General features: G+C 42.4%; 2 protein-coding genes across 2 annotated transcripts; both read right to left on the bottom strand.

The window, feature by feature from the left end:
* Positions 1–532: 532 nt before the first annotated feature.
* On the bottom strand, positions 533–7529 carry LOC121582977 (programmed cell death protein 7). The gene is given in 7 exon segments (XM_041899172.2): positions 533–1123; positions 1429–1516; positions 1821–1953; positions 1955–2038; positions 2040–2053; positions 2261–2399; positions 6742–7529. Coding segments are annotated over 7 exon segments (1323 nt in total). The 5' UTR covers positions 7468–7529; the 3' UTR covers positions 533–984.
* Positions 7530–10347: 2818 nt separating this feature from the next.
* LOC121582976 (ATP-dependent Clp protease ATP-binding subunit clpX-like, mitochondrial) lies at positions 10348–25812 on the bottom strand. Its single transcript, XM_041899171.2, is given in 16 exon segments — positions 10348–11319; positions 11763–11869; positions 12034–12126; positions 12620–12823; positions 12825–12923; positions 16253–16417; positions 17006–17094; positions 18083–18247; positions 19116–19289; positions 21995–22157; positions 23178–23194; positions 23197–23331; positions 24004–24124; positions 24371–24525; positions 25082–25342; positions 25489–25812. Coding segments are annotated over 15 exon segments (1830 nt in total). The 5' UTR covers positions 25134–25342; positions 25489–25812; the 3' UTR covers positions 10348–11228.
* Between the last annotated feature and the right edge of the window lie 1653 nt (positions 25813–27465).

Here is a 27465-nt window from a genome sequence, read left to right as displayed (position 1 = left end):
GATTTTCTGGATTTTTTTTTCTCATTTTGTCTGTCATAGTTCACGTGTACCTATGATGAAAATTACAGGCCTCTCTCATCTTTTTAAGTGGGAGAACCTGCACAATTGGTGGCTGACTAAATACTTTTCCCCCCCCACTGTATCTATCTGTATCTGTCTCTGTATTGGAGAGGTGTGCAGGTTAGTTTTCCCTCTGAGCTTGTGACTCCAAAAACATGTCTGATGTTACAGTGTCAAATGTCCTACACATTCAACTGGGTATCCAATTGGTTTAATCAATGAGAAGGACAACAAGGAGAAGAGTAATCCTTCCATTCCTTCCTTCCTTGGCAGGCCAGGGTGTTAAGAGTTTCTAGGTACACTCATTCTGTGTAGAGGTGGTAAACAAAAGGTAGACAGAGAGAAACAGGAGGTCACCAAGAGCCAGACAGACAGTGTGACGTCACTAAGTACCCTCCTCTGTAAGACACGTTTAGCTCAACTGTGTTTAGTGTACTGTAGCTGTGACACCAACTGACCATGGACAAAAATCTGGTACGGCAGGCAGGCAGAAAAAAATACCTTTTACTGGCCCATTTCATGTTAAAATAGTACAATTGACTTCAGAAAATCCGGGATTCATGATAAATAGGATTTCAATTCAGTCAAATGTCAGTTGGAGAGAGTAACTTCCAAATAGCTGTTTGTAAAAGTAAGAACTGATTTAGAAATCCTTAAAGAAAACCATAAAAAATAAACAGAAAAAAGGATCGCCAGGATTTTTTTGAAGAACAATATTATAATTTTTTGTCAGGGTAGAAATACCCTACGAAAGCCAATTTGTCACATGTGGACATTCCATGAATAGCAATCAGAAATAAACAAAAAACAAAAGTAAATTTCGCTCTTCTGTTTTGCTTGTCTCCAGCAGATCTTATTGCAGTAACTTGCTGAATACACTGCTAGCGAATCACAAGTCCTTTCCAGAGCCCATATGGGTGTCAGTCAGGGTCCGAAGCAGTCCCCTCGGTCCAGGGCTGTGGCCCAAATCTCGTCTGTGGGGCGTTGTGGTAAGACCCAGTCCTGGGGGACCGCGGTGCCGTCTGGGTGGTCCACTGAGACCAGAAAGAGGTCCCACTCTCTCCTGGAGGAGAAGCACAGCAGGTGAGCCAAAACATAGGATACTGAAGTACTTTAAAAGTGCATGCATCCTTCCTTCCTTGATTTAATGACTGGTTAAATATCACTGGTTAGATATGCTTTAACAGTGAAAACATTGGTGGAGCCGTTTTATACACTTGACATACACATATAATGAAGGAAGGAAACAAGGAAGGAAGGAGGAAAGGAAGGATGGGTGCAGTCCTAAAGTATTTGAACAGGGCCTTAGTGGATGTAAATCTCCTCTAACACGGGGAAGTTTAGTAAAAATGCTTGTGTGACACAGACCTTATCTGTATCAAGGCTGGTAGTGAGTGCTCTGCCTGTGTGTAGTACTCTCTGAAGGGCTGTAGGGGGTGGTCAGGAGGCATCTCATCTGGAGGAGAGGAGGGGATGAGTGGAGAACAGTCACTTTAAGAAGATAAATGGTTATTCAGATATTAACTTATAAATCACACAACAATCTCAAAATGCTGTGTCTGTTTCCTCTTATTTACTAGTGGTTCAGAAACGTTGTGTGCCATGAGATGACCAACCTAATACCTTCTGAATTGTTGTGCTCCAATTAACAAAATAATGTTTCTTTCCACGACCCCCAAAATAAACCGTCTACAACATGAAAATGGGTCCCAGCTCTCCTTTTAGGAAAAACCACCAGTCTTTATACGGTTTCTAATTACCTCCAAAGAGCATGCTATCCATCTCTCGTTTCCTCTGCAGTAGCCTCTCCCTCTCCTTCCTTTGTCGTTTCTCCAGGTCCCTCTTGCGCTCCTCCTCCTGCTCGCTTTCCAGCATCACCCGCAGGGCGTTCTCCCTCTGCCCCGTACACCCCCGTCCTCTTCCTGATCAGCGCCCGCAGGCGCTCCACCAGCCCGTCAAATGCCTGGTCGGCTTCCTGCTCCGGGGAAGATCCCTAGTAGCACACACAAACAGAGAGATAGGTTTATGTTCAGTTGACAGAAAACATTTTAAAATGGAGTGAAACAGGGAGGTACTGCTTGAATGTGTTCAATGAGAACAGAGACTTTTGACTATGGTTGTTGTGAAGGTGAAGAGCAGTTGGCTAGACAAAAGTTATGAAGAGAAACTGTTCCATCATTACAGTGCTCCATCTCCTTACCTTTCCTGGAGGCTGCCTCCTTCCTGAGTTTGCGTAGCTTCTCCAGTGACCTGAGGATGTCCAGCATCCTCTTGGCATCTGCCTGCTTCTTCCTCACCTCGCAGAGTACCGTGTCCGCAGCCAGCTTCAGCTCTTGCTCCTGATGGGGGATAGGAACACAAAAATATATAGATAACAGAAGCACTGTGTTCATAGTCTGTGTCAAATCAATACAGGGAAAAAATAAAATTATAATTATATATATATATATATATATATATATATATTACAGTGCTATGAAAAAGTATTTGCCCCCTTTCTAATTTTCTCTACTTTTGCATATTTGTGATACTGAATGTTATCAGATCTTCAAAATCTAATATTAGATAAAGGGAACATAAGTGAACAAATAACACAACAATTACATATTTATTTCAAACCAAACACTGCATTCCACAGTAAGAACATCATACCAAAGGTCAAGCATGGTGGTGGTGGTGTGATGGTTTGGGGATGCTTTGCTGCCTCAGGACCTGGACGACTTGCCTTAATAGAAGGAACCATGAATTCTGCTCTGTATCAGAGAATTCTACAGGAGAATGTCAGACCATCCGTCTGTGAGCTGAAGCTGAAGCGCAGCTGGGTCATGCAGCAAGACAATGATCCAAAACACACAATCAAGTCTACATGAAAATTGCTAAAAAGCAACTAATTGGAAGTTTTGGAATGGCCTAGTCAAAGTCCAGACCTAATCCCAATTGAGATGTTGTGGCAGGACTTGAAACGAGCAGTTCATGCTTGAAAACCCACACGTCGCTGAGTTAAAGCAGTTCTGCATGGAAGAGTGGGCCAAAATTCCTCCACAGCGACGTGAGAGACTGATCAACAACTACAGGAAGCATTTGGTTGGAGTCATTGCAGCTAAAGGTGGCACAACCAGTTATTGAGTGTAAGGGGGCAATTACTTTTTCACACAGGGGAATTGGGTGTTGCATAACTTTGTTTATGAAATAAATGAAATAAATATGTAATTGTTGTGTTATTTGTTCACTTATGTTCCCTTTATCTAATATTAGGCTTTGGTTGAAGATCTGATAACATTCAGTATCACAAATATGCAAAAGTAGAGAAAATTAGAAAGGGGACAAATACTTTTTCATAGCACTGTATATATATATATATATATATATATATATATATATATATATATATATATATATATATAAATCACACACACACACACACACAGTACCAGTCAAAGGTTTGGACACACCTACTCATTCAAGGGTTTTTATTAATTTTTATAGAAATGTAGCCCTTGCACAGCCTGGAGGTGTGTTAGGTCATTGTCCTGTAGTCCCACTAAGCACAAACCAGATGAGATGGCGTATCGCTCTGTGGTAGCCATGCTGGTTAAGTGTGCCTTGAATTCTAAATAAATCACAGACAGTATCACCAGCAAAGCACCCGCACACCATCACACCTCCTCCTCCATGCTTCACGGTGGGAACCACACATGCAGAGATTATCCGTTCACCTTCTCTGCGTCACACAAAGAACACGGCGGTTGGAACCAAACATTTAACATTTGGACTCATCAGACCAAAGGACAGATTTCCATCGGTCTAATGTCCATTGCTCGTGTTTCTTGACCCAAGCAAGTCTCTTCTTCTTATTGGTGTCCTTTAGTAGTGGTTTCTTTGCAGCAATTCAACCATGAAGGCCTGATTCACACAGTCTCCTCTGAACAGTTGATGTTGAGATGTGTCTGTTACTTGAACTCTGTGAAGCAATTATTTGGGCTGCAATCTAAGGCTGGTAACTCTAATGAATTTATCCTCTGCAGCAGAGGTAACTCTGGGTCTTCCATTCCTGTGGCGGTCAGCATGAGAGCCAGTTTCATCATAGCGCTTGATGGCTTTTGCGACAGCACTAGAAGAAACGTTCAACGTTTTTGACATTTTGCGGATTGACTGACATTCATGTCTTAAAGTAATGATGGACTGTCGTTTCTCTTTGCTTATTTGAGCTGTTCTTGCCATAATATGGACTTTGCCTTTTACCAAATAGGGCTATCTTCTGTATTCCCCCTACCTTGTCACAACACAACTGATTGGTTCAAACGCATTAAGAAGGAAAGAAATTCCACAAAATAACTTTTAACAAAGCACACCAGTTAATTGAAATGCATTCCAGGTGACTACCTCATGAAGCTGGTTGAGAGAATGCTAAGAGTGTGCAAAGCTTTCATCAAGTCAAAGGGGTGGCTACTTTGAAGAATCTCAAATATAAAATACATTTTCATTTGTTTAACACTTTTTGGTTACTACATGATTCCATATGTGTTAGGTTATAGTTTTGATGTCTTCACTATTATTCTACAATGTAGAAAATAGTAAAAATAAAGAAAAACCCTGGAATGAGTAGGTGTGTCCAAACTTTGGACTGGTACTGTATATATATATATACACACACACTGCTCAAAAAAATAAAGGGAACACTTAAACAACACAATGTAACTCCAAGTCAATCACACTTCTGTGAAATCAAACTGTTCACTTAGGAAGCAACACTGATTGACAATACATTTCACATGCTGTTGTGCAAATGGAATAGACAACAGGTGGAAATTATAGGCAATTAGCAAGACACCCCAATAAAGAAGTGGTTCTGCAGGTGGTGACCACAGACCACTTCTCAGTTCCTATGCTTTCTGGCTGATGTTTTGGTCACTTTTGAATGCTGGCGGTGCTTTCACTCTAGTGGTAGCATGAGACGGAGTCTACAACCCACACAAGTGGCTCAGGTAGTGCAGCTCGTCCAGGATGGCACATCAATGTGAGCTGTGGCAAGAAGGTTTGCTGTGTCTGTCAGCGTAGTGTCCAGAGCATGGAGGCGCTACCAGGACACAGGCCAGTACATCAGGAGACGTGGAGAAGGCCGTAGGAGGGCAACAACCCAGCAGCAGGACCGCTACCTCCGCCTTTGTGCAAGGAGGAGCAGAAAGAGCACTGCCAGAGCCCTGCAAAATGACCTCCAGCAGGCCACAAATGTGCATGTGTCTGCTCAAACGGTCAGAAACAGACTCCATGAGGGTGGTATGAGGGCCCGACGTCCACAGGTGGGGGTTGTGCTTACAGCCCAACACCGTGCAGGACGTTTGGCATTTACCACCAAGATTGGCAAATTCGCCACTGGCGCCCTGTGCTCTTCACAGATGAAAGCAGGTTCACACTGAGCACATGTGACAGACGTGACAGAGTCTGGAGACGCCGTGGAGAACGTTCTGCTGCCTGCAACATCCTCCAGCATGACCGGTTTGGCGGTGGGTCAGTCATGGTGTGGGGTGGCATTTCTTAGGGGGGCCGCACAGCTCTCCATGTGCTCGCCAGAGGTAGCCTGACTGCCATTAGGTACCGAGATGAGATCCTCAGACCCCTTGTGAGACCATATGCTGGTGCGGTTGGCCCTGGGTTCCTCCTAATGCAAGACAATGCTAGACCTCATGTGGCTGGATTGTGTCAGCAGTTCCTGCGAGAGGAAGGCATTGATGCTATGGACCGCCCGTTCCCAGACCTGAATCCAATTGAGCACATCTGGGACATCATGTCTCGCTCCATCCACCAACGCCACGTTGCACCACAGACTGTCCAGGAGTTGGCGGATGCTTTAGTCCAGGTCTGGGAGGAGATCCCTCAGGAGACCATCCGCCACCTCATCAGGAGCATGCCCAGGCGTTGTAGGGAGGTCATACAGGCACGTGGAGGCCACACACACTACTGAGCCTCATTTTGACTTGTTTTAAGGACATTACATCAAAGTTGGATCAGCCTGTAGTGTGGTTTTCCACTTTAATTTTGAGGGTGACTCCAAATCCAGACCTCCATGGGTTGATAAATTTGATTTCCATTGATAATTTTTGTGTGATTTTGTTGTCAGCACATTCAACTATGTAAAGGAAAAAGTATTTAATAAGATTATTTCATTCATTCAGATCTAGGATGTGTTGTTTAAGTGTTCCCTTTATTTTTTTGAGCAGTGCATAAATACACACACAGGAAACTGATCTGTAAAAAGCAGTTTCCATTAAAGCATATTCAGATGTGTCCATGATTTGTGTATCATCAATCAACAGCTGACCAATGAACGTGTCAAACCAAAATGAAAACAGTTAGATTGTCTTGAAATTCACTGATACCAAAACTAAGAACACGTCACCACCTGCTGCTGACGTGTGTAATGTACATTACTTAGAGCAGGGTGTGTCTCATCTCCAGTCCCTGGGGAGCACCACGGTTGCACAGTTTATTTCTAGCCCAGCACAAGCACGATTCGGCTTCTCAACTAAACATCAAACCCTTCCTTAGTTGAATCAGATGTGCTGGGCTAGAACCAAAAAATGCAACTTTTAGGTTTAAAGCAGGAGGGCTATGGTCTGAAGGTGGAAAGGGGTAGCTAGAGATCAGACACAGTTTGACAGTGCTCTCTTTCATTTCACTCACCCTCTTCTTCTCCTCTACTTCATGGATACGTTTCATCCTCCACTTGTCGATGGCGGCTTCACGCTCAGCCACTCGTTCCTCCTCCCTCTGTTTCTCATCCTCCTGTTCCACTTTTCCACGCCGTAGCCTGGCCCTTCTCTTACTGATGGAACTCAGTTTCTTTTTAAGACTTTCAACACACTCAGTGTCACTAAGGACCTTCAGTTTCTCTTGCAGATCTGTTTTCACACTCACTGCCTCGGCGTATGAATCCGCCCAGACGCTCTCATTCTCCAAGTTGTGCTTCAACGTTTCACAAGCCTTGGACAGCTTTGAGACGAGCTGTATGGCACCATACAGAGTGTCTCGTATGTGAGTCACGGAGACCTTTGGGTGTGTTTGCTTTGAATGAGGTTGCGCCGGTTTGGAGGTCTTGGCTGTTGTCCTCTCTCGATTCCTCAAGAAACGTTTCAGCCACTGTTCATCTTGCATCCTCTGAATGGAGTCTTCATCTGGCGGCTGTGGAGCAATAGGCTTGATGAAACCTTGGTCGCGCTGCAAATCTCTTCCCATCGGAATCAAGGAGGGGGAGGCTAGGAGAGGTCTGCTACGATGTTCAGAGTAACCACTGTCTGCATGCTTTGGTCTAAAACGTGTATCAGGGTTTCCATACTGACTGTGTTGTGGACTGGGGCTAGGGTACGCTGGATTGTGATCAAATGATCTTTGGAAATCTGAAGTTCCCATGTTCGATTGAGCATCACCAGCATTGTAGCCCTGAACCCATGAGTTTGGTGGTCTCCGCTCATGTGTTTGTGTTCCAGCTTTGGATGACTGTGGAAGGGAACTGGTTGTGAAGACATGGAAGGGAACTGACTGAGTCCCGGGTTGTTGAGGGGCGGCGGCGGTATCGACGGATCAAAACCATATCCCGGGGATGATATATGAGGTGGTCCATAGCCTTCAAATCTAGGCGGTGGTTGTGGAATGGGGGGTCTGAAACCATAAGGTTGACTGCCATATCCTGACACGGGTGGAGGTGGAGTCCACTCTTGACTTTGAGGGAATCTCTGGTCGCTAACTGGGGCTTGTTGCGGTGGAGGAAGATATTGGGAAGGGTTTTGACTGGGCCAAAATGCTCCAGCAACGTTACTTGAACTCGGCATGTTACTTTGAAACGAGGTTTCACATACTGGTTGTGGTTGTATCGGCGGCGGTCCGAGATATGGAGGTCCCGATCTCGGGTAAAACGTCTCGGGACCTCCGGTGTTAGAAACGGGCTGCTGCCGTCCTCCCAACGTAGACTGGAACGTTGGTTTATCCATTTTCAAGAGGCGTGATACCGTGGAAAATAATATATAAACTCGGTTGTTTTCTAATCTATTTAGCTAGCTAACGACACTGTTGTTGAAAGCTTGGGGCGTCCATGTTTAAAATGTGACGTCACACACCGGATATAGTACTACGTATATCCGTGTTTCTAACGAACGAAAGACCGGGTGCATCCCAATTGGGATGTGGGTACCTCTCCTCAAATCAAATCAAATTCTATTTGTCACATACGCCGAATACAACGGGTGTAGACTACAGTGAAATGCTTTTTTAGAAGTCCTTCGCAACGATTCAGAGTTTTCTGTCACTGGCATCAGTCCTGCCGCACAATTGCCTCTTCTCCTCTACTAATTTGGAGAACAGACTTCTATGATCTAAAGAAATGAGACAGTTTAATCATTGAGCTATATAATAACCATTCCATTCTGTCAGGTCAGTGCATAGGAAAGAAAAGAGAAAGAAAGGTGACGAGGAAAGGAAGACACTTTAGACCAGGACAGCAACACAATTAGACCCAACCAAATCATGAGAAAAAAAGATAGTTACTTGACACATTGGAATAAATTAACAAAAAAAACAGAGCAAACTAGAATGCTATTTGGCCCTAAACAGAGAGTACACAGTGGCAGAATACCTGACCACTGTGACTGACCCCAAATTAAGGAAGGCTTGACTATGTACAGTGAGCATAGCCTTGCTATTGAGCAAAGGCCACCGTAGGCAGCCAGGCTATGTGCACACCGCCCACAAAATGAGGTGGAAACTGAGCTGCACTTCCTAACCTCCTGCCAAACGTATGACCATATTAGAGACACATATTTCCCTCAGACTACACAGACCCACAAAGAATTCGAAAACAAATCCAATTTTGATAAACTACCATATCTATTGTGTGAAATACCACAGTGATCAATCACAGCAGCAATATTTGTGACCTGTTGCCACAAGAAAAGGGCAACCAGTGAAGAACAAACACCATTGTAAATACAACCCATATTTATGTTTTTTTATTTTCCCTTTTGTACTTTTTTTTCACATCAATATAACACTGTATATAGACATAATATGACATTTGAAATGTCTTTATTCTTTTGGAACTTTTGTGAGTGTAATGTTTACTGTTTTTTAATTGTTTATTTCACTTTGGTTTATTATCTATTTCACTTGCTTTGGCAATGTAAACATATGTTTCCCATGCCAATAAAGCCCCTTAAATTGAATTAAATTGAATTGAGAGAGAGAGAGAGAGAGAGAGAGAGAGAAGTTCCTCTACTGCTCATAGATCATTGTTGTGACATTTGTTTTTATAACTAATATAAATATATATCTAATAATATAAATATTTACTCAGACTTTACTTTACTTTCACTTTTTCCACTAATTTGCAACATATCAAGATTGGGCTGCCTGTGTGAACGCAGCCTATAAAAACTGATGTGGGTGCATGTTTTTGGGTGGCTGGGACTAAATAAACCCTCCAGGACTGAAGAACACTGGACAACTGGAGTTCATCAAATAACCTCTGAACACTCTTAAGTGATTAATATATTTATTAAAGTCTCACATTTACATAGGTTCACAACTATTCTGAGCAAAATAGGGTTGCTGCCACACAGATGGCATCAGTTCTGCTGCACTGTACATCACAAAATTTCCCAATTCTAAACCGAGACCTTCTGCTGTGTTCATAACCAAGTGGGAAGGTGGTATTTACCACATACAAAATCTACTTGAACGCCCCTCCAACTGGTAATTACTAGTGGGAAAGTCGTCTATCATCCCTGAGCTCCAACTTCCCCCACATGCTGACCTCTGACGTCACCCACTAAGGAAATTACCTCGATAACAGCATTTTAGGCAGTTACATGCAGCAAAACATTATTTATAAATAATCTATGAATATGTTTTTGAACAAATCATTTGTTTACAAGCATGATAGCTGTACTTTTAGTTTATGCTTGACGCAGCTTGTTGGCCATTAGCCAATCAGCGTTTCTCAACGAGTTCAAAGCATGTGAATGCATCCAACTGGTATTTACGACTTCACAACTGGTAATTATTACATTCCCACTTGGTTATGAATGCAACATAAGCCCCTAGCTAAAGCTCCTATGTACTTGTGTAGATTTGAAAGGTTTGGATGGGTGTAACCAACATCACAGAAACCCATAAGAGAAAGATTAAGCTGTTACCATATTGCTAACACCTATCAAATCTTCTGAGATCTACACAGGTGCCTAGGGGTTAAAGTGGAATTGAGCAAATTATCTAGATTCTAGGCCCTTACTGTCTGAGATTTCAAAACGTTATATATCTGTATATAAAGTGTACAAAAAAAGCCCAGCTTCTTTTAAAGAAACTGCATTGAATGAACAGTTTCTAAGTGTACAGTGTTGAGCAAATCAGACAATGCATTTCTAAAGACTAGTATGTTTCCATTCAAAAACACCAGTGATGTCATGGCTTCGTTACAGACGTAGGTAGTTCTAAATTGTTCCATAAAGAAACGTCAAAAAACCACAATGGGAAAATGTGTTGAAAATCTCACATTATCAAAGCTGGTTGGGATCAATTCAAGCCCCCCATCTCGAGCCCAGATATCTTCCACGTTTAATCTCATACATGGCATACTAACTGTCCATACAGTATACTAGGAATTCCAGTGTTGGATATTTCAAATCCACCACAGAGCAGCAAAACAGACCTTTTTTGAAAAAGTTAACATTTTGACTATAAATACCTGTTCTGTAAAGAATGCTGGTTTCTATGACCTGGCTGACCTTGTCATCAGAGAGTTGTGAAGAAACAAAATGGCTTCCTAAATTACATCAAAGGGACATGGTGGTTAAAACCAAAAAAACTAAAGTATCTTTACATTTAAACAGATGAATGTTTTCTCTCCCTTTCTCTCTCTCTGGGAAAGATGGGTGGAGAATACTTAGTAAATGTTCATTCTTAAACCTTTGCACCAATATGGGAACAAACTTCTTCCGATGTATGAAACCGTATAACCTACATCATCATGATCAACATTGATGTAATTCAGATGACATAATTACATTTGAAGTTACAATAATGGTCTTTGTAAAAACCCATAGCTTATTCAATCGGAATGATGGCAATTTCTGAAGTTCCATTTTGCACTGAGTTTGTGAGGTGACAGCAGCATCTGTTAGTTAGTTGTTGGCTACATCCGCCTGCCTTGGCCAGCTCTCCTCCTCTATCCCAGAGTCATACTCCTCCTCAACAGACTCCTTAGCAGCTGCTCTGGAGGCACAAATAAAAAGTGATTAAATTCTGCTGCAAATAAATGAAAAGTAATGGTAAAATACTGTATTTTCAATTAAATTGGTGTGAAACCACACCATATAGAATTTTGCCATACGCTATTAAAGTGGATGTGTCACACGTCCAAATGTATTATTATTATTGGAGAATTGTCATGGGCGTTTTGGAGGCATTAAGCAGCAATCTGGTTTCTAGCAGAGAGTATGTACATTAGCTAACAAGTTGGCTAACTACCTCACTAGGATTATTTACGTTAGTTAGCTACCGCTCCTGCTGTCCTTTGCTAGCTACTTCTGCTTCATGCCTCCAAAAATGACTAGGAGGTCTCCAGTAAGGTTTCCATTTTGACGACTGTTACTTATCCACTTTAAAACTGTATTGTCCCCAACCGAGTTGAGTCTCAGGTAATTATGAATACTTACTTTACATACACAGGCACTGATTTCCCTTGGACTACGTCTTTGTTCAGCTCAACAGCCATGATGTCTGAGTGTGGCACTTCAAACATGGGTTCAAGAAGTAATTTTTCCTTAAAAAGACGAGAGAAGGAATATTACTCACAACCCTCAAAGGTTTAAGACATACATTTCAAAATGCATGTCCAAAAATTACATTACATTTCATTTCAAAATGTAAATCACAATATATACATTACATTAATGTACATTTCAAAATATTTATTGAGGTACTTACCATAATGGACCTTAGCCCACGAGCACCGGTCTTCCTTTCCAAAGCCAACCTGGCGATGGCTCTCAAGGCATCTGGAGTTACGTTCAGTTCACACTGGAATGAGATTGAGGTAATACAAGTGTTCATGAAATAATCACAACTTTTTTGGAAGGCACACGCAAAGACATCAGAACCCACAGAGGTATATACACAGACACTAGTGTGTGCACATCCACACACAGATAAATACACAACATTTGTTGTGATATTTGCAGGCATAAATGCTTTATTTTGCGGGGTGATTCGTTGAAATTGCGAGCCCTCTTTTTGTAGTGTGGTGATCGTCAGTTTTATGCAATAATATTCCGATGACTGTTTTATGTACAGAATCGCAAAATCCTGAAGGGACCGACTACTACTACGACTATTACTACTACCACCACCACCACCACTAACCCCACTACTGCTACTACTACTACTACTACTACTACTACTACTACTACTACTACTACTACTACTACTACCACCACCACCTGTAACACCAATACTTCAACTACCACTACCACTACTACTACCACCACTAATAATAACAATAATGAGTCCCCACCTTGTCCATGCTGAACAGGGCCTGGTACTGGGGTATGACAGCATTGCGTGGCTCTGTCAGGATCCTAACCAGGGTCTCCTCGTCTAGGCTGTGCAGGGGCACCACCACAGGCAGGCGCCCCACGAACTCGGGGATCATCCCAAACTCGATGAGGTCCCGGGCCTCCACATGCTTCAGGAGCCGGTCCTTCTCCTCGATCTCCAGCACGAGCGTCCATCTCCGCTCCGCTGCTGTTGGCCAGGTCTGCGGCCGCAGCTGCCCGACGCCCCTGGCCCATACTGGACGGTGTGCCGAAGCCCAGATACTGCAGAGAGGGGGAGGGATGCAGTTACAGAGAGACAGTTCTGCTACTATAGGCTGATTTTGTAGTTATGTTGCATTGTCTATTTGATGTCTCATTTCTTTTCATCTTATATACACACAAGTGAAGCTGCTCCGAATACCCAAGTCCTCTTGACCCCACCTGAACCTTCCCAATCCCACCCACATTTGCAGTCTTTTCTGACCAAAGGCTGCATCCTAACTTGAGATAGGCCCGTGCTTTAAAGTCAATTTTTACGCAGACCAATTTCATTAGGATTTGTCCCACAGTGACTGGACTGTATCAGGTTGAGAACGTTGTAAACACAACTGCAGTTCTTCTCATTTACCTTGTGGCAGAATTTGGGGTGAGCTCTTGTAACTTCTCAAGGGATATGTTCTGTGTTGGACTGTGATGTTATGCATTTCATAGACTCCCTGTTTAGTCTGCACTCTAAAACAAGGCCATTGTGTTCTGGAACTGTTGCTTGTATAAATAACAGTTGTGTAACAATATGATTGTATTATCACCTCCTACTATATAAGGGACATGTAACCATTTACTCTTGGAGCTCCTTCCCTGACTGCGATCAGAGAGGGATCTACCTTGCAGCTGCTCGTATGTATTAAAGACTGACTAATGTATAATTATAAATTAGTCTCTGCCTAATCTTTGGATCGAGTTTTCCACAACAACCTTGTAATGTCATGTAGATACAGTGCATTCAGAAAGTATTCACACCCCCTTTACTTTTTCCACATTTTGTTGTGTTACAGCCTGAATTTAAAATTGATTACATTTAAGTTTTTTGGGTTACTGGCCTACACACAACACCCTATAATGTCAAAGTGGAATGATTTTTATCTGAATTTTTACTAATTAATAAAATATGAAAAGCTTAAATGTCTTGAGTCAATAAGTATTCAACCCCTTTGTTATGGCAAGCCTAAATATACTGAACAAAAATATTAATGCAACATGTAAGGGTTGGTCCCATGGTACTCTCCTGAGTGGCGCAGTGGTCTAAGGCAGTGCTAGCTGTGCCACTAGAGATCCTGGTTCGAATCCAGGCTCTGTCGTAGTCGGCCGTGACCGGGAGACCCATGGGGCGGTGCGCAATTGGCCCAGGGTAGGGGAGGGAATGGCCGGCAGGGATGTAGCTCAGTTGATAGAGCATGACGTTTGCAACGCCAGGGTTGTGGGTTTGATTCCCACAGGTGGTTTGAAAAATAAAATAATGTAAGTCGCTCTGGATAAGAGCGTCTGCTAAATGTAAATGTAATGTTTCATGAGCTGAAATAAAAGATCCCAGACATTTTCCATACGCACAAAAAGCTTATTTCTCTCAGATTTTGTGCACAAATTTGTTTACATCCCTGTTAATGAGCATTTCTCCTTTGCCAAGATAATCTATCCACCTGACAGGTGGCATATGAAGAAGCTGATTAAACAGCATGATCATTAAACAGGTGCACCTTGTGCTGGGGACAATAAAAGGCCACTCTAAAATGTGCAGTTTTGTCACACAACACAATGCCACAGCTGTTTCATGTTTTGATGGCGCGTGCAATTGGCATACTGACTGCAGGAATGTCCACAAGAGCTGTTGCCAGAGAATTGAATGTTCATTTCTCTACCATAAGCTGCCTCCAACATCGTTTTAGAGAATTTTGCAGTACTTCCAACCGGCCTCACAACCGCAGACCACGTAACCACGCTAGCCCAGGACCTCCACATCCAGCTTCTTCACCTGCGGGATCGTCTGACACCAGCCACCTGGACAGCTGATGAAACGGAGGAGTATTTCCATCTGTAATAAAGCCCATTTGTGGGGAAAAACTCATTCTGATTGGCTGGGCCTGGCTCCCCAGTGGGATGACCTGGCTCCCAAGTGGGTGGGCCTATACCCTCTCAGGCTCACCCATGTCAGCGCCCCTGCCCAGTCATGTGAAATCTATAGATTACATCCTAATGGATTTATTTCAATTGACTGATTTCCTTATTTGAACTGTAACTCAGTAAAATCGTTGAAATTGTTGCATGTTGCATTTATATTTTTGTTCAGTATAAGTTCAGGAGTAAAACTTTGCTTAACATGTCACATAAATTGCATGGACTCACTCTGTGTGCAATAATAGTGTTGAATCTGTGTTTAAATTCACTTCTCGAGACCTTATTGAAGGGGTGCACATTTTGTTTTTTTGCCCTAGCACTACACAGCTGATTGAAATAATCAAAGCATGATGATGAGTTCATTATTTGAATCAGCTGTGTAGTGTTAGGGCAAAAACCAAAACAAGCACCCCTTGGGGTCCCCAGGACCAAGTTTGGGAAACGCTGGTTTAACATGATTTTTGAATGACTACCTTATCTCTGTACCCAACACATACAAATATCTGTAAGTGAATTTTATACACAGATTCAACCACAAAGACCAGGGAGGTTTGCCAAGGCCTCGCAACGAAGGGCACCTATTGGTGAAAATAAATAAAGCAGACATTGAATATCCCTTTGAGCATGGTGAAGTTATTAATTACACTTTGGATGGTGTATCAATACACCCAGTCACTACAAAGATACAGGTGTCCTTCCTAACTCAGTTGCTGGAGAGGAAGGAAACTGCTATGGGATTTTACCATGAGTTACAGAGTTTAATGGCTGTGATGGATCAACAACATTGTAGTTACTCCACAACACTAACCTAATTATGTATGCTTGTAATCATTAAAGACTGGGGAGTTTTTCAGGATAAAAAAGAAACGGTGATTGAATTTTGAAAATAATAATGGGCAAATGTTGCACAATCCAAGTGTGGAAAGCTCTTAGACTTACCCAGAAAGACTCACAGCTATAATCGCTGCAAAAGGCGCTTCTACAAAGTATTGACTCAGGGTTGTGAATACTTATATAAATTAGAGATATTTCTGTATTCCATTTTCAATTAATGTGCAACAATTTCTAAAAACATGTTTTCACTTTGTCATTGTGGGGTATTGTGTGTAGATGGGTGAGAATTTTTTTTGGATTCAATGCAATATCACTTATGGTAACACTAAAACCCTTGCACTTACAAATGCAACCTTGCCACAAAATCAAGGGTCTGTCTGAAATGTTTGCCTCCCTATCTAGTCTAGTATAGTACATTTGGCCAGAGCCACACAGGGACGGCAGCCTAGTTTCGTTCTGTATTGACTGTTTGTTATTTGTGTGCTGTTTTTTATTGTATGAACCACTCCACAAGAAATTCCCTCACGAAAAAGGTAGTTATAAAAAAAATTGAAATAAAATTGAAATACAATTTGGAATAAAAGATTTGACATTGAAATGTTCACCTTTTCACACTTCCTCATGCTGATGATCCGGTCCAGGCCGTTGAAGGCACCGGAGGCCACAAACAGGATGTTGGTGGTGTCCACCTGGACAGTCTCTCCTCTCAGCTTCCTGGAGTTCTTCTCGGGGACGTTGATGATAGTGCCCTCCAGGAGTTTGAGTAGACCCTACCAAATGACCACCAAACGGAGGACATTATGAGACACACACAATGTACACTACCCCAGAGAAATTCCCTCATTACCTCTCCTCGTGCTGGAACATCTTTGCCCTAGCCATTTCTGGGTGATCAAACACGCGTCTAGAGCAAATATGTTCTAGAGAGGCAACAGCCAAGATGGTAGAAGGGTAATGAGGGAATTTATCACATGGTGCAAAAAATTTTTTTTTTTAGCTTTGGATTTAACTGTCTGAGTTTCACGGGCAACTAGCCACTGAAGGTTATAAGACACGGGAGCTTTCCAAATAGACAATTAAAGAAGTATCAGCAAGTAAAGTTTGGATGGGAAACCACTGTAACAGGTATGTATGGTCCCATGTTGTAATCCTTATGGGAGATCAACAAGTGTGTTTTTCACAGACTTGCAGTGAAAGGTCAAGGAAATCTGTTATGAAACCAGAATATACAGGTTTTATAACTGACAGGGCAAACAGTGTTCATGGCAGGACTTTACCGCCTGACAGTGACAGATCTACATACTACATATCTATAAATAGTCTACTATGATATCTATCTATACACAGTATACACTGACCTGCTGTACTCCCTCACCCCCCACGTCTCGTAACTGGTGGATTCCGGGCACACTGCCAATCTTATCCACCTCATCCAGGAACACGATGCCTGTGAGGACCAATCAGTGAAGAGACCGAGAACCAATCACCGTTCAGAGCATAGAGTTAGCATACAGTATATCAACATTTTTACCACAGAAGAATCTTTGGCTTCACCTTGTGTAGTCACCGTGCAGTGATGATAGAGAAATAACAAAATATATGTTGCACAGCAGTCATGAAAGACTTGGGCCTACACTGTCACTATATCTTTAAAGGTACAATAGGAAGAAATCGCTGCGCCATTTCCTGGTTGCTAAAATAAGTATTGAATAGTGTAGAGCTTCATTGTACCGTCTAAACTACTGTGAAATGTATTTTCAATAACTAAAAATATAGTTTTTTCAGATGTTTGAAGACCGAAAGTAAAACTGAAAGTAAAACAAGCAAAAACGAAACTTGAGAACGGGAAGCATAGAAAAATAGCGCACATAGCACTGATCTACCGCTTCTCAGACATACTGTCAATGAGGATAACTGATCTAGAACTCACATTTCTATGTGAATTTGGTCAGGTCACCCAAAAGGTTGCCTACTGTGCCTTTAATTCAGTTATTTACTTTGAAAAACATCCCCTCTTAGGGTATTTAGGGAAATGTATCTGCTACAAGTACAGTCCTTGATAAGATAGTCAGACAGATGGCACGTTTCATAAGCTTTTCTTTATCCAATTAAATAATTCACCATCAAAACTCAACCAACACTTAGTAGTGTTGTCCTCTGTAGCTCAGCACGCCGCTTGTAACGCCAGGGTAGTGGGTTCGATCCCCGGGACCACCCATACACAAAAATGTATGCACGCATGACTGTAAGTCGCTTTGGATAAAAGCGTCTGCTAAATGGCATATTATTATTATTATTTTATTATTTAGTACATGGACTGAAGTTGATGTGCTACAAGTACAATACTTGATAATATAGTCGTACTGACGTCACATTTCATACACAACCACAGGCATTCACATTCACAAGCAAGTAAGTAACACATTATACTATACCTTGTTGTGCTTTCTCAACAGAGTTGTTGGCGTCTTGGAGGAGCTTGGCCACCACAGACTCAATGTCTTCGCCCACATAGCCTGCCTGGGTTAGCGTGGTGCAGTCGCAGATAGCGAAGGGCACATCCAGACACCTAGCAAGAGTCTGGGCCAAGAGGGTTTTACCTGCAATATGGATGTCAATCAATGTCAGGAAATAGGAAATACCAAAGCATCCATTTTACAACTTTTGTTTAAAGGAATACTACACAAAAAAACCTTTGTGTTAAAGGGATACTTCAGGATTTTATCTAATTCCCTAGAGTCACCATTTTTATGTCTCTGCGTGCAGTTTGAAGGAAGTTGCTAACTAGCGTTAGCGCAATTGTTTACTAGTGTTAACGCAATCCCAACAAATTGTGCATGTCAGTAGTCAAGTCTGCTGAGCACTTTCAGTACAAAGCAAAAACTGTCATGATGATGCCTTTGAGTGTATTATTCCTTTAATGCACTTTTAGTTTCCTGTAATACAGATGTCAAAGCCAACAATCCTATTACAACTTATTTTGTATGTGTTTTGTTTGACCCCTCTTGGGAACTCGTAAAAGACTACGTACGACTACGAAACAGATGGCATACATGGTTGTAAAAGTAGATGTTAGCATATAGCAATTGACTTTAGAGTCATGTCAGAAAGCGTGACAGTAATACCAGCTGTAATGCCATAATTGTGTCACCTTATGCAGGGCTCATGACAGTGCAGGGTGAATTCAGGCACTTGGCGCAACTCTTAGTGTCAGTGTCATAACTGTGTAAAGTCAGTTTCCATCCACACTCATGAGCATTTATGACATCTGCTACTGTATGTCATTACTACCCTTCGCAGGCCTTATAACAGTGTAGGGCCAATTGAAGAGCTGACTCAATGACAAACTGTTTAATCACAGAGGGACATAGGAGACTCTGATCAAAAGTAGTACACTATAATAGAAAATGATTTCCCTTACAGATTGGCACCTGCTCCCATCCTTCCAAAGGAGTTTCATCTGCTCACCTGATCCGGTGGGTCCCAGCAGCACGATGTTGCTCTTCTCCAGTTTGATGTTGGTGTGGTGAGAGTCGAGCACCTCGCCCCCCCTCTTCTCCTGGGCAGGCTGCTGGCTTTGCTGCTGCACTGATGCACCCAGCGCGTTGCCATGGGGACTGATCCCGGAGATCTGCAGCAGCTCTGAAAGAACAGACAGAGAGGAGGTAAAGAAAAGGAGGGAATGGAGAGGGAGGGGGCGGAGAGAGAGAGGAGGTGGGACAAAAAGAGAGAAGAGAGAGAGAGGTCAGCTAGGAACGTAGTGCACTATATAGGGAATAAGGGTGTCATTTGGGACACAAACCATATGATTTGCAGCGTCTGTGGATGGGTGTGTGGCTCCAGGATCGGCTCAGCCACAGCAGGACCCACAACAAGCAAGCCACGCAGGCCAGAACCTCTCCGGGGTAAAGTTTCCCCTAGGTACAGATCTAGGATCAGCTTACCCACCCCCGATCCTTAGTGGAAAAATGCTAAACTGATCCAAGATCAGGGTCTAGAGGCAACTTCACCCTACTCCACCAAAACCTGTGAAAAAGGGATAACCCTTGACCTCAAGGGTTTTCTGATGATGACACAACACTACCGAACCTCTACAGATAAGCAGCAGGACACACATTTCCAGTTATATGTATTATCCCCTGCTGAGAAAATGCAACCTTATATTGACGTTGTTCTATAACAAAATGTTTGTCCTGTGTCCAAGTCTATTCTATAAATAAATTGTTCACTAGGTTCAGCTACTGTATATACTGTGAGAGTGAATAAATATTGGACTAAGGCACAGTGTTTCGTTACTGTGTGGAGAGATATAGATACCATGTGTATGACTAATAACAAGGTTACCAGGCCACTGTCTGTCTGTCTGTATTTCTGTCTGATTTTCTTTGTCTGTCTGTATGTCTGTCTGTCTCTGTCCGTCTGTGTGTCTGTCTCACTTACTGGACATGTCTGAGAGAGGGAACATGCACTTTGCCCAATATTCTTATTATGTCACTTCTGCTTGTTGTGCAACTCTCAGGCAGGCATACATACTGTCCATGTTACCTGATACAGCAGTTCCAGTTAGGGGACGGTGGGGGAGAGAACGGTGGGGAGAGGACGGTGGGGAGAGGACGGTGGGGGAGAGAACGGTGGGGAGAGGACGGTGGGGGGAGAGGACGGTGGGGGAGAGAACGGTGGGGGAGAGGACGGTGGGGGAGAGGACGGTGGGGAGAGGACGGTGGGGGAGAGAACGGTGGGGAGAGGACAGTGGGGGAGAGGACGGTGGGGGGAGAGAACGGTGGGGAGAGGACGGTGGGGGAGAGGACGGTGGGGGAGAGGACGGTGGGGAGAGGACGGTGGGGGAGAGGACGGTGGGGGAGAGGATGGTGGGGGAGAGGATGGTGGGGAGAGGATGGTGGGGGGTGAGGACGGTGGGGGGTGAGGACGGTGGGGGAGAGGACGGTGTGGAGAGGACGGTGGGGGAGAGGACGGTGGGGAGAGGACGGTGGGGAGAGGATGGTGGGGGAGAGGACGTGGGGGAGAGGACGTGGGGGAGAGGACGTGGGGGAGAGGACGGTGGGGAGAGGACGTGGGGGAGAGGATGGTGGGGGAGAGGACGTGGGGGAGAGGACGTGGGGGAGAGGACGGTGGGGAGAGGACGTGGGGGAGAGGATGGTGGGGGAGAGGACGTGGGGGAGAGGACGTGGGGGAGAGGATGCAGGGTGAGGAGAATTTTGGCATTTGTACAACCGGACTATTAGTTGATTGAAACTGAAAAGTGATGAGCTGGGAAAGAGACTATTAGCGAGCTAGAGAACATTTTGGTGAGAGAAGTGCTGAAAGCCCCTGGCTGTATGTAACTGATATTCTGTACGAGTTACCACTTACTTGTCAATATGTGTTCATCCTCTCGTCTTCTCTAGCTCCACAGAACGAGGGTGAAAGTTGTCATCTGACATTATCACTACCGTTACCATGAGGCACTGGAAAATGCCATTAGCCCAAAGTCCTGTTCAAACTGGGAAAACCTTAAAGTAACTGTCCAGTGAAAAGCTCACTTTTAAAAGTTAATATTCTATTCACTCATACCCAAATAATGTTGTTTACTCATCCTATATTCGTATTTGTGGCCAAAGCATAAATTGGAGAAATAACACTTAAAAGTAACCACCTCAAACTTGTATCTCAAACAGACCATTTAAAAATGCTTGCTATTTCCTTATAGAGGATGATGTCATCAAGCTGGCCAATCAGCGGTCTACCCAAATGAAAAAATTTATGACCGGTATACGCCATTCTGTTGTTGGGTTACGCCCACACCAAAAAAACATACTTTACTACCATTTTTGTGAAGGAAAACTATTTCACTCATATTGTAATTAATTATTGGTCATATTTCATAGAAATCTGGAAACACTGGGTAGTTACTTTAAATCAATGGATGAGGGAGGACTTCAAGAGACGGCGTTTTATTTTAGCCTTTAAAAGCCATTGTACACATGCCAAAGAGAACAGTTTATCATACCATTCATTCCATTCCATTCAGCTATGATTCTGTTTTACATTGCACATGGGCTAATGCATTTTGTTAACCTGAGTGAATGGCATGCTGTCACATTTCAAGGTGCACAGTAAAACAATTAACTGCCACTACACTTAGGACGCACCTCGATAGTATAAAGTCGCTTCCTCTCATCTCCTCTTCTTCTTCTGCACTGATTTGAAGACATAAGATAGCTACTCAATAGTACCTTTCACCTGTCAAGTTCATTCACATAGGTGCAGATGGAAGAAATAATTTGCGAGGAAGGGAGAAGGCCATTTCAGACAAATGAGATACAGAAACAGACAGGGACGGTACCAACCTCGTGGAGTCAGGGAGGCCTGCTTCTCTACCTCCGCCTGTGGCTTGGTGCCCGCTCCCGGAAGGTTATTGTAGATGCGCTTGTAGTGGTTGTAAACAGCCACCGCCAGCACCTTCTTTGCATAGGACTGGCCAACAACGTACTTATCCAGGTAGGCATAGATCTGAAAGACAATTTGTTAACACTTTACATAAAGCATAATGCATGATGCAGTTATAATGCATTACAATACATATAAGTATTAATGATCCTCCTTACAATGTCACATTATCATCATCTTATAAAAAATAACAGCCATTTTGGGTCATTTGAAAATGTTCAACATACAGCGACAAAACATATTATAAGCCTTATAATAAGACATGAATTATAAAGGCTCATACAAGCCAATAACAAGTTATAAAGCATTATATCTACAGGCTTTAAAGGGGCTATCATTGATTTGTATATACATTTTTGAACTTTTAAATTAATGTTTGAATTTGAGTGTGGTTACATTTCTCCAGCCTCATCCTCCAACGATAAAAAAGTGGTGGGGTTACCGCATTGTTGTGGTTTGAATCCCAGACTGTAAGTAATGCCTTAAGTAAAATGTTACCAACAAGTTCTGCAGACTGTTCATACACACACGTCCCTCTTTGGGGCTTTTTTGGTACAATCTCTGCTTGTTCTACTTTCAGTGGTGTGGCGGATGTTACAAAGCTCGGTAAGCTATAACTTAACATGGATGACTGAACCACACATTCTCTGACAGACACAAAAAGTGCATGTGTTGGGACATTGCAAGAGGACAGAGAGTAGCTAGAAGGGTTTGATATAGAAATTAAAATATATACAGGTTAAAAGTAATGACTAAATGTTCCACCCTTAAAAATAGTTGTGAAATGTTCTTGTTTTAAGTATGATTAGTACTTTCTTAGTAGTGACTAATTATTATACTCCGAAACTGTGTGAGATGTGTTAGAATCTACTACCTGGTAATGTGTGAGTGTAGGACCAGTAAAGTTAAATATAGATACAATAAATAAAAACCCACGCTGCAGCGGTATGTGTGCACCGCAGGCAACGGCTTAGACCACTAGACCATCCTAGGCCACAATGAATCCCGTTCTTGTTGTTCCACATCTTAACACTTTACTTAAAGCCTGCAGGTATAATGCATTGTAAGACCTGTCTACTGTACCTTTTTAGGAGGAGGGGAGGTTTCTGCTGGAAGGCCAGTTTGACGGCCTCGTTGGCTGCTCCCTGCTCCTTATTGAGACGCTTGTTGGAGTCGGTCTCTGACAGCACCACAAAGAAGTGATGACATTTCTCACATTTCACAAAGCGGGTTGAAGCTAGGGAGAGGGAGGGGGGGGAAGTATGTTATGGCACCAACTAAGCCGGATCATGATATTGCTAGTTGGGGCATAAGCACACAAACTAGATCTGTGTTACTTTTAGCTGGTCTGTGACTGTGACCCATTTGTTACATAAGGACTTTATTTGTTAGTAACACGCAATATGTTTGACAGCAGTTGCCCAGTAGTCTGGCATTCCCTATAGATGTGTGAGCTGCACTGAGCCAGTAGATACTAGGTAAAACAGGTCAGTTGAAAGCTAGGGCAACACCATATTCTCTTAAATGCTGTCCCTTCCACATGTTGTGCATGTCATTCAGACTGGTACCCATGTTAAAGAACCATATGTTAAATAAATTAAAATAAATTAAAAGAACGTGAGTGTCAGGGTCACTGCACAGTTTGCTAGCATGGGTTCCCAATCTGTTTGTGCTGTCTTGCCTACTCCTATGGTCAATTGGCGTATCTTTGGCATAACAACGACCATATAGGAGTTGGCCATACAGCACAAACAGATCTGGGACCAGGCAAAAAGTTTGCTGCTTGTTTCAAAGCACTTTTATTGAACATTAACTTTCTCATACTTGAGATTGGCTCCTGCGCCAAGCTTGACCGTACACAATTCCTCTCCTCTCTTTTCAAATATGCAAAGAAAAGTAAAACACTTACACACAAAGGTTTCTACATGTGTGCAGGCGTCTCCACACTTGGGACAGCGTAGCTGGCTGCCTCCTTTCCCGGAGCCACCGGAGCCTCCTCTTTTCCCACTTCCCGCATCACCAACTGATTTCTGTCAAGAGTGGAAGAGCAGAGGATGTAGAGTATGTACTGTAGCTACTGCTGGGACTAGATCATTCACCATGGAGGAAGTCATGAAGATATCATAACATTCAATGAACTTTACATATGGCCAACAGGTATAATGCATTATGATGTGATTGCCATGCATTGTAAGACTTGTCATCATAAGCATGTGTGACATTATAATGTCTTATTAATAGTAACAACAGATTAATAAGGATTGATTTTGACATACCTTTCCTCCATCGCCGGAGCCATCTTTGATGTCTTTTGATGAAAAATATACAGATGATTTGGAGAAGGATCTCACAGGAACTCTTCTGCTTAATCGGATTTCAGGTGTTCCTAGTCTGCTAATAGAAAATAACTGGACTCTGGTGTTAGAGATACCTGTGAAAGTACAAGCAGATTCAATCAATTGACATACTGTTAATGTACATTTTCTAAATCAGCAATGCAAACATTGAGCATATTACTGATCAATAGATAAAAACACCTATATAAAAACACCTATATTTCTTCATAAGTGTCAAATATGAATGCATAAGGGGGCATGTCCCTGAAAGCTCCCCAAAACATAGATTTATTCATAACATGAAAATGTTGACAAAATCTTTGGATAAATAACTAACTGTACTGCATGCACCACCACTGCAGGGTTCTTTCTTGTGTAACAACATTGTAGGTCAAGTTACCATCAGTTTAGCTAGCTTTAGCTACAAGGCTAGCTGGTAGCTGTTACAGGTTCCAACTTTGCAAAACAACCATGTTACCCCTTTTCACATTAGTTGCTTTTCTCAACACCTCATATTCATTATTTGTTACAATGTGGCACTGAACATTATATGACTGCATGGGATAGAATTCCATGATAGTGCAACTTGCAAACTGGCTGGCTAGAAGACTAGCTAGCTAGCCAGCAAGTTAGCGAGCAAAATATGCTTACCTTTTTGAGAAGTTATGAACAATCTCGCCGCTGATCTGCATGGGCATGACATTATTTTATTTAAGTCGGCAAAAAAGATATAAATAGGAATGTGGGGAATATCACAGAGTAATAAAAAAAACTAGCCAAAAGTGTGTTGACTGGCAAGCTAGCTAGCTAGCTTAGCTGGCTAATGAACTAGCTACAGTAGCGTTGGTAAATAGAACGCACTGTTCAGTTCAGCCAGCATTAACGTATCCAGTCTGTGGGTCTTGTCCGAACCTGTAAAAAAGGAGTTGAAAATAGGATGTAATTATAATGCAAAACAATATCCATAATATTAATGTGTTATTATACCTCGAGACTAGTAGCTGAACAAGTAACGTTCTAGCTAGCTAGCCAATAAAGTAGGCTAAACATATACTTACGATTATGCTGGCTTGAAAGCCAAACAAATAAAATCATTGATGAAATGCAAATCAAATTACGCCGTCATGATGTCAATACCACAGAGTGTGCGAGTTACAGAACCCTAATTTCTTCTCTTATGTGACAGTGTAATATTGAGTGATGTAACCAATGAATGGTGTTACGATGGGCCATTCAGAAGAGAGCAGAAAAAAACGTATGCCCTATGTTCAGTAGATTGTATATCTAGAACAACCAGAATAAGATTCGAACGGAGCCGTATTAAATATGACTCTGGATTCGAGTAATGTGGACAACCAATAATTATACTTCTAGAGAGGGTGAACAAAATACACTTTGCCTTACAGCTATTATGATTGGCTGGAGCTCAAAGTCGATTCCATGCCAGGACAGGCCGAAAATATTTAGGGTATCTCAGACTGTTCAGGCAATTCTCACATAGAAACTTCATTGTGATGAATTATGTTTGATTTGCTTTTTACATGTGTCTCACAAATGTAGATGAAAGTGGCTATTTTAGACCCCTTTTAGACCTACAGTATATGATCTGTGAACGGTACAGGATACAGTCAGACAACATCTTGGTGTCATTATACTCCTTACGGTGTGCTCTAATCTGATTCTAGACTAAATTTCACACAGAACAAGGGGAGGTTTTTAGATAGAGTCATCATAGATTATGTCTATAATCAGTCCCAGGTTTATATTCAAAATGGCCGCCATTTATTTCAATGGAAGGAACTGCATCAACGATTATCTATTATATTGACAAGCTATTAGAGTTACTGCTCTAACAATGGAAATACATGTCCTCAACGATGGAAGGCAGGCGAGATCAGGTGGGACCATTCTAGCCAATGAGAGGGCAGCAGGGTAGATCTACTCTGAACAACAGGCACAACTCACCTGGGGGGGTTTCAAAGTTGGCAGAATGCCACATGCATCCGGTTATATCAGTACATTTGTAACAGTCTAAACATTACGAAACTTCTATTTCATCAAATAAGCAATGTTATTCGACACACTCTCATAGACCTCCATACAAAAAAAGGGCTTATCTCCCAAGGACAGATTTGGGGCGGTGTAAATCCTCTCATTATGCCTCTTCCTCTCTGACTGCATTGATTTTGCATAAATGAATAAATAATTAGTGTAATAGACCAATAATTACTTAAAATGTGTGTTGCAATGTGGACAACCCTAAATGAAGGCCCAAGTATGTCAGTTATATGTATTTAATCAAAATCAAAATCAAATCACATTTTGATTGTCACGTGTCGAATACAACAGGTGTAGACCTTACCGTGAAATGCTTACTTACAAGCCCTTAACCAACAATGCAATTTTAAGAAAAATAAGAGTTAAGAAAATGTATTCGTCACATACACAGTTTGCAGCAGGTATAAAAGGTGCAGCGAAATGCTTATGTGCTCGCTCCCTCAACACTTTTTTTTTTTAAAATTTTTTAGTCATTTAGCAGACGCTCTTATCCAGAGCGACTTTACAGTTAGTGAGTACATACATTATTTTATTTTTCATACTGGCCCCCCGTGGGAATTGAACCCACAACCCTGGCGTTGCAAACGCCATGCTCTACCAACTGAGCTACATCCCTGCCGGCCATTTCCTCCCCCTACCCTGGACGACACTGGGCCAATTGTGCGCCTCCCCATGGGCACATGAATCAATAATAACACTGAAAGAGGAGTCAAAAATAACAAGTAGTAGAAGTAATAGAAGAGGTAGTATGCATAGTAATAATGGACTGGATTTACACGTATAAAGTGAGTAGTGGAATCAATAGTATATATTAGAACAGCAGCGTTGACTGTGTGTGTGTGTGTGTGTGTGTGTGTGTGTGTGTGTGTGTGTGTGTGTGTGATGTATGTGTGTGCATGTGTGTATGTGTGTGTGAGCTCTGAGTGCGTGTGCGCTGATGTTTGTGTGTTTATGTGTGTTTGTGTGTGTGTGTGTGT

The sequence above is a fragment of the Coregonus clupeaformis genome, chromosome 30, assembly GCF_020615455.1.
Source record: "Coregonus clupeaformis isolate EN_2021a chromosome 30, ASM2061545v1, whole genome shotgun sequence".
NCBI lineage: Eukaryota > Metazoa > Chordata > Actinopteri > Salmoniformes > Salmonidae > Coregonus > Coregonus clupeaformis.
This window is presented reverse-complemented; position numbering and strand designations above follow the sequence as displayed.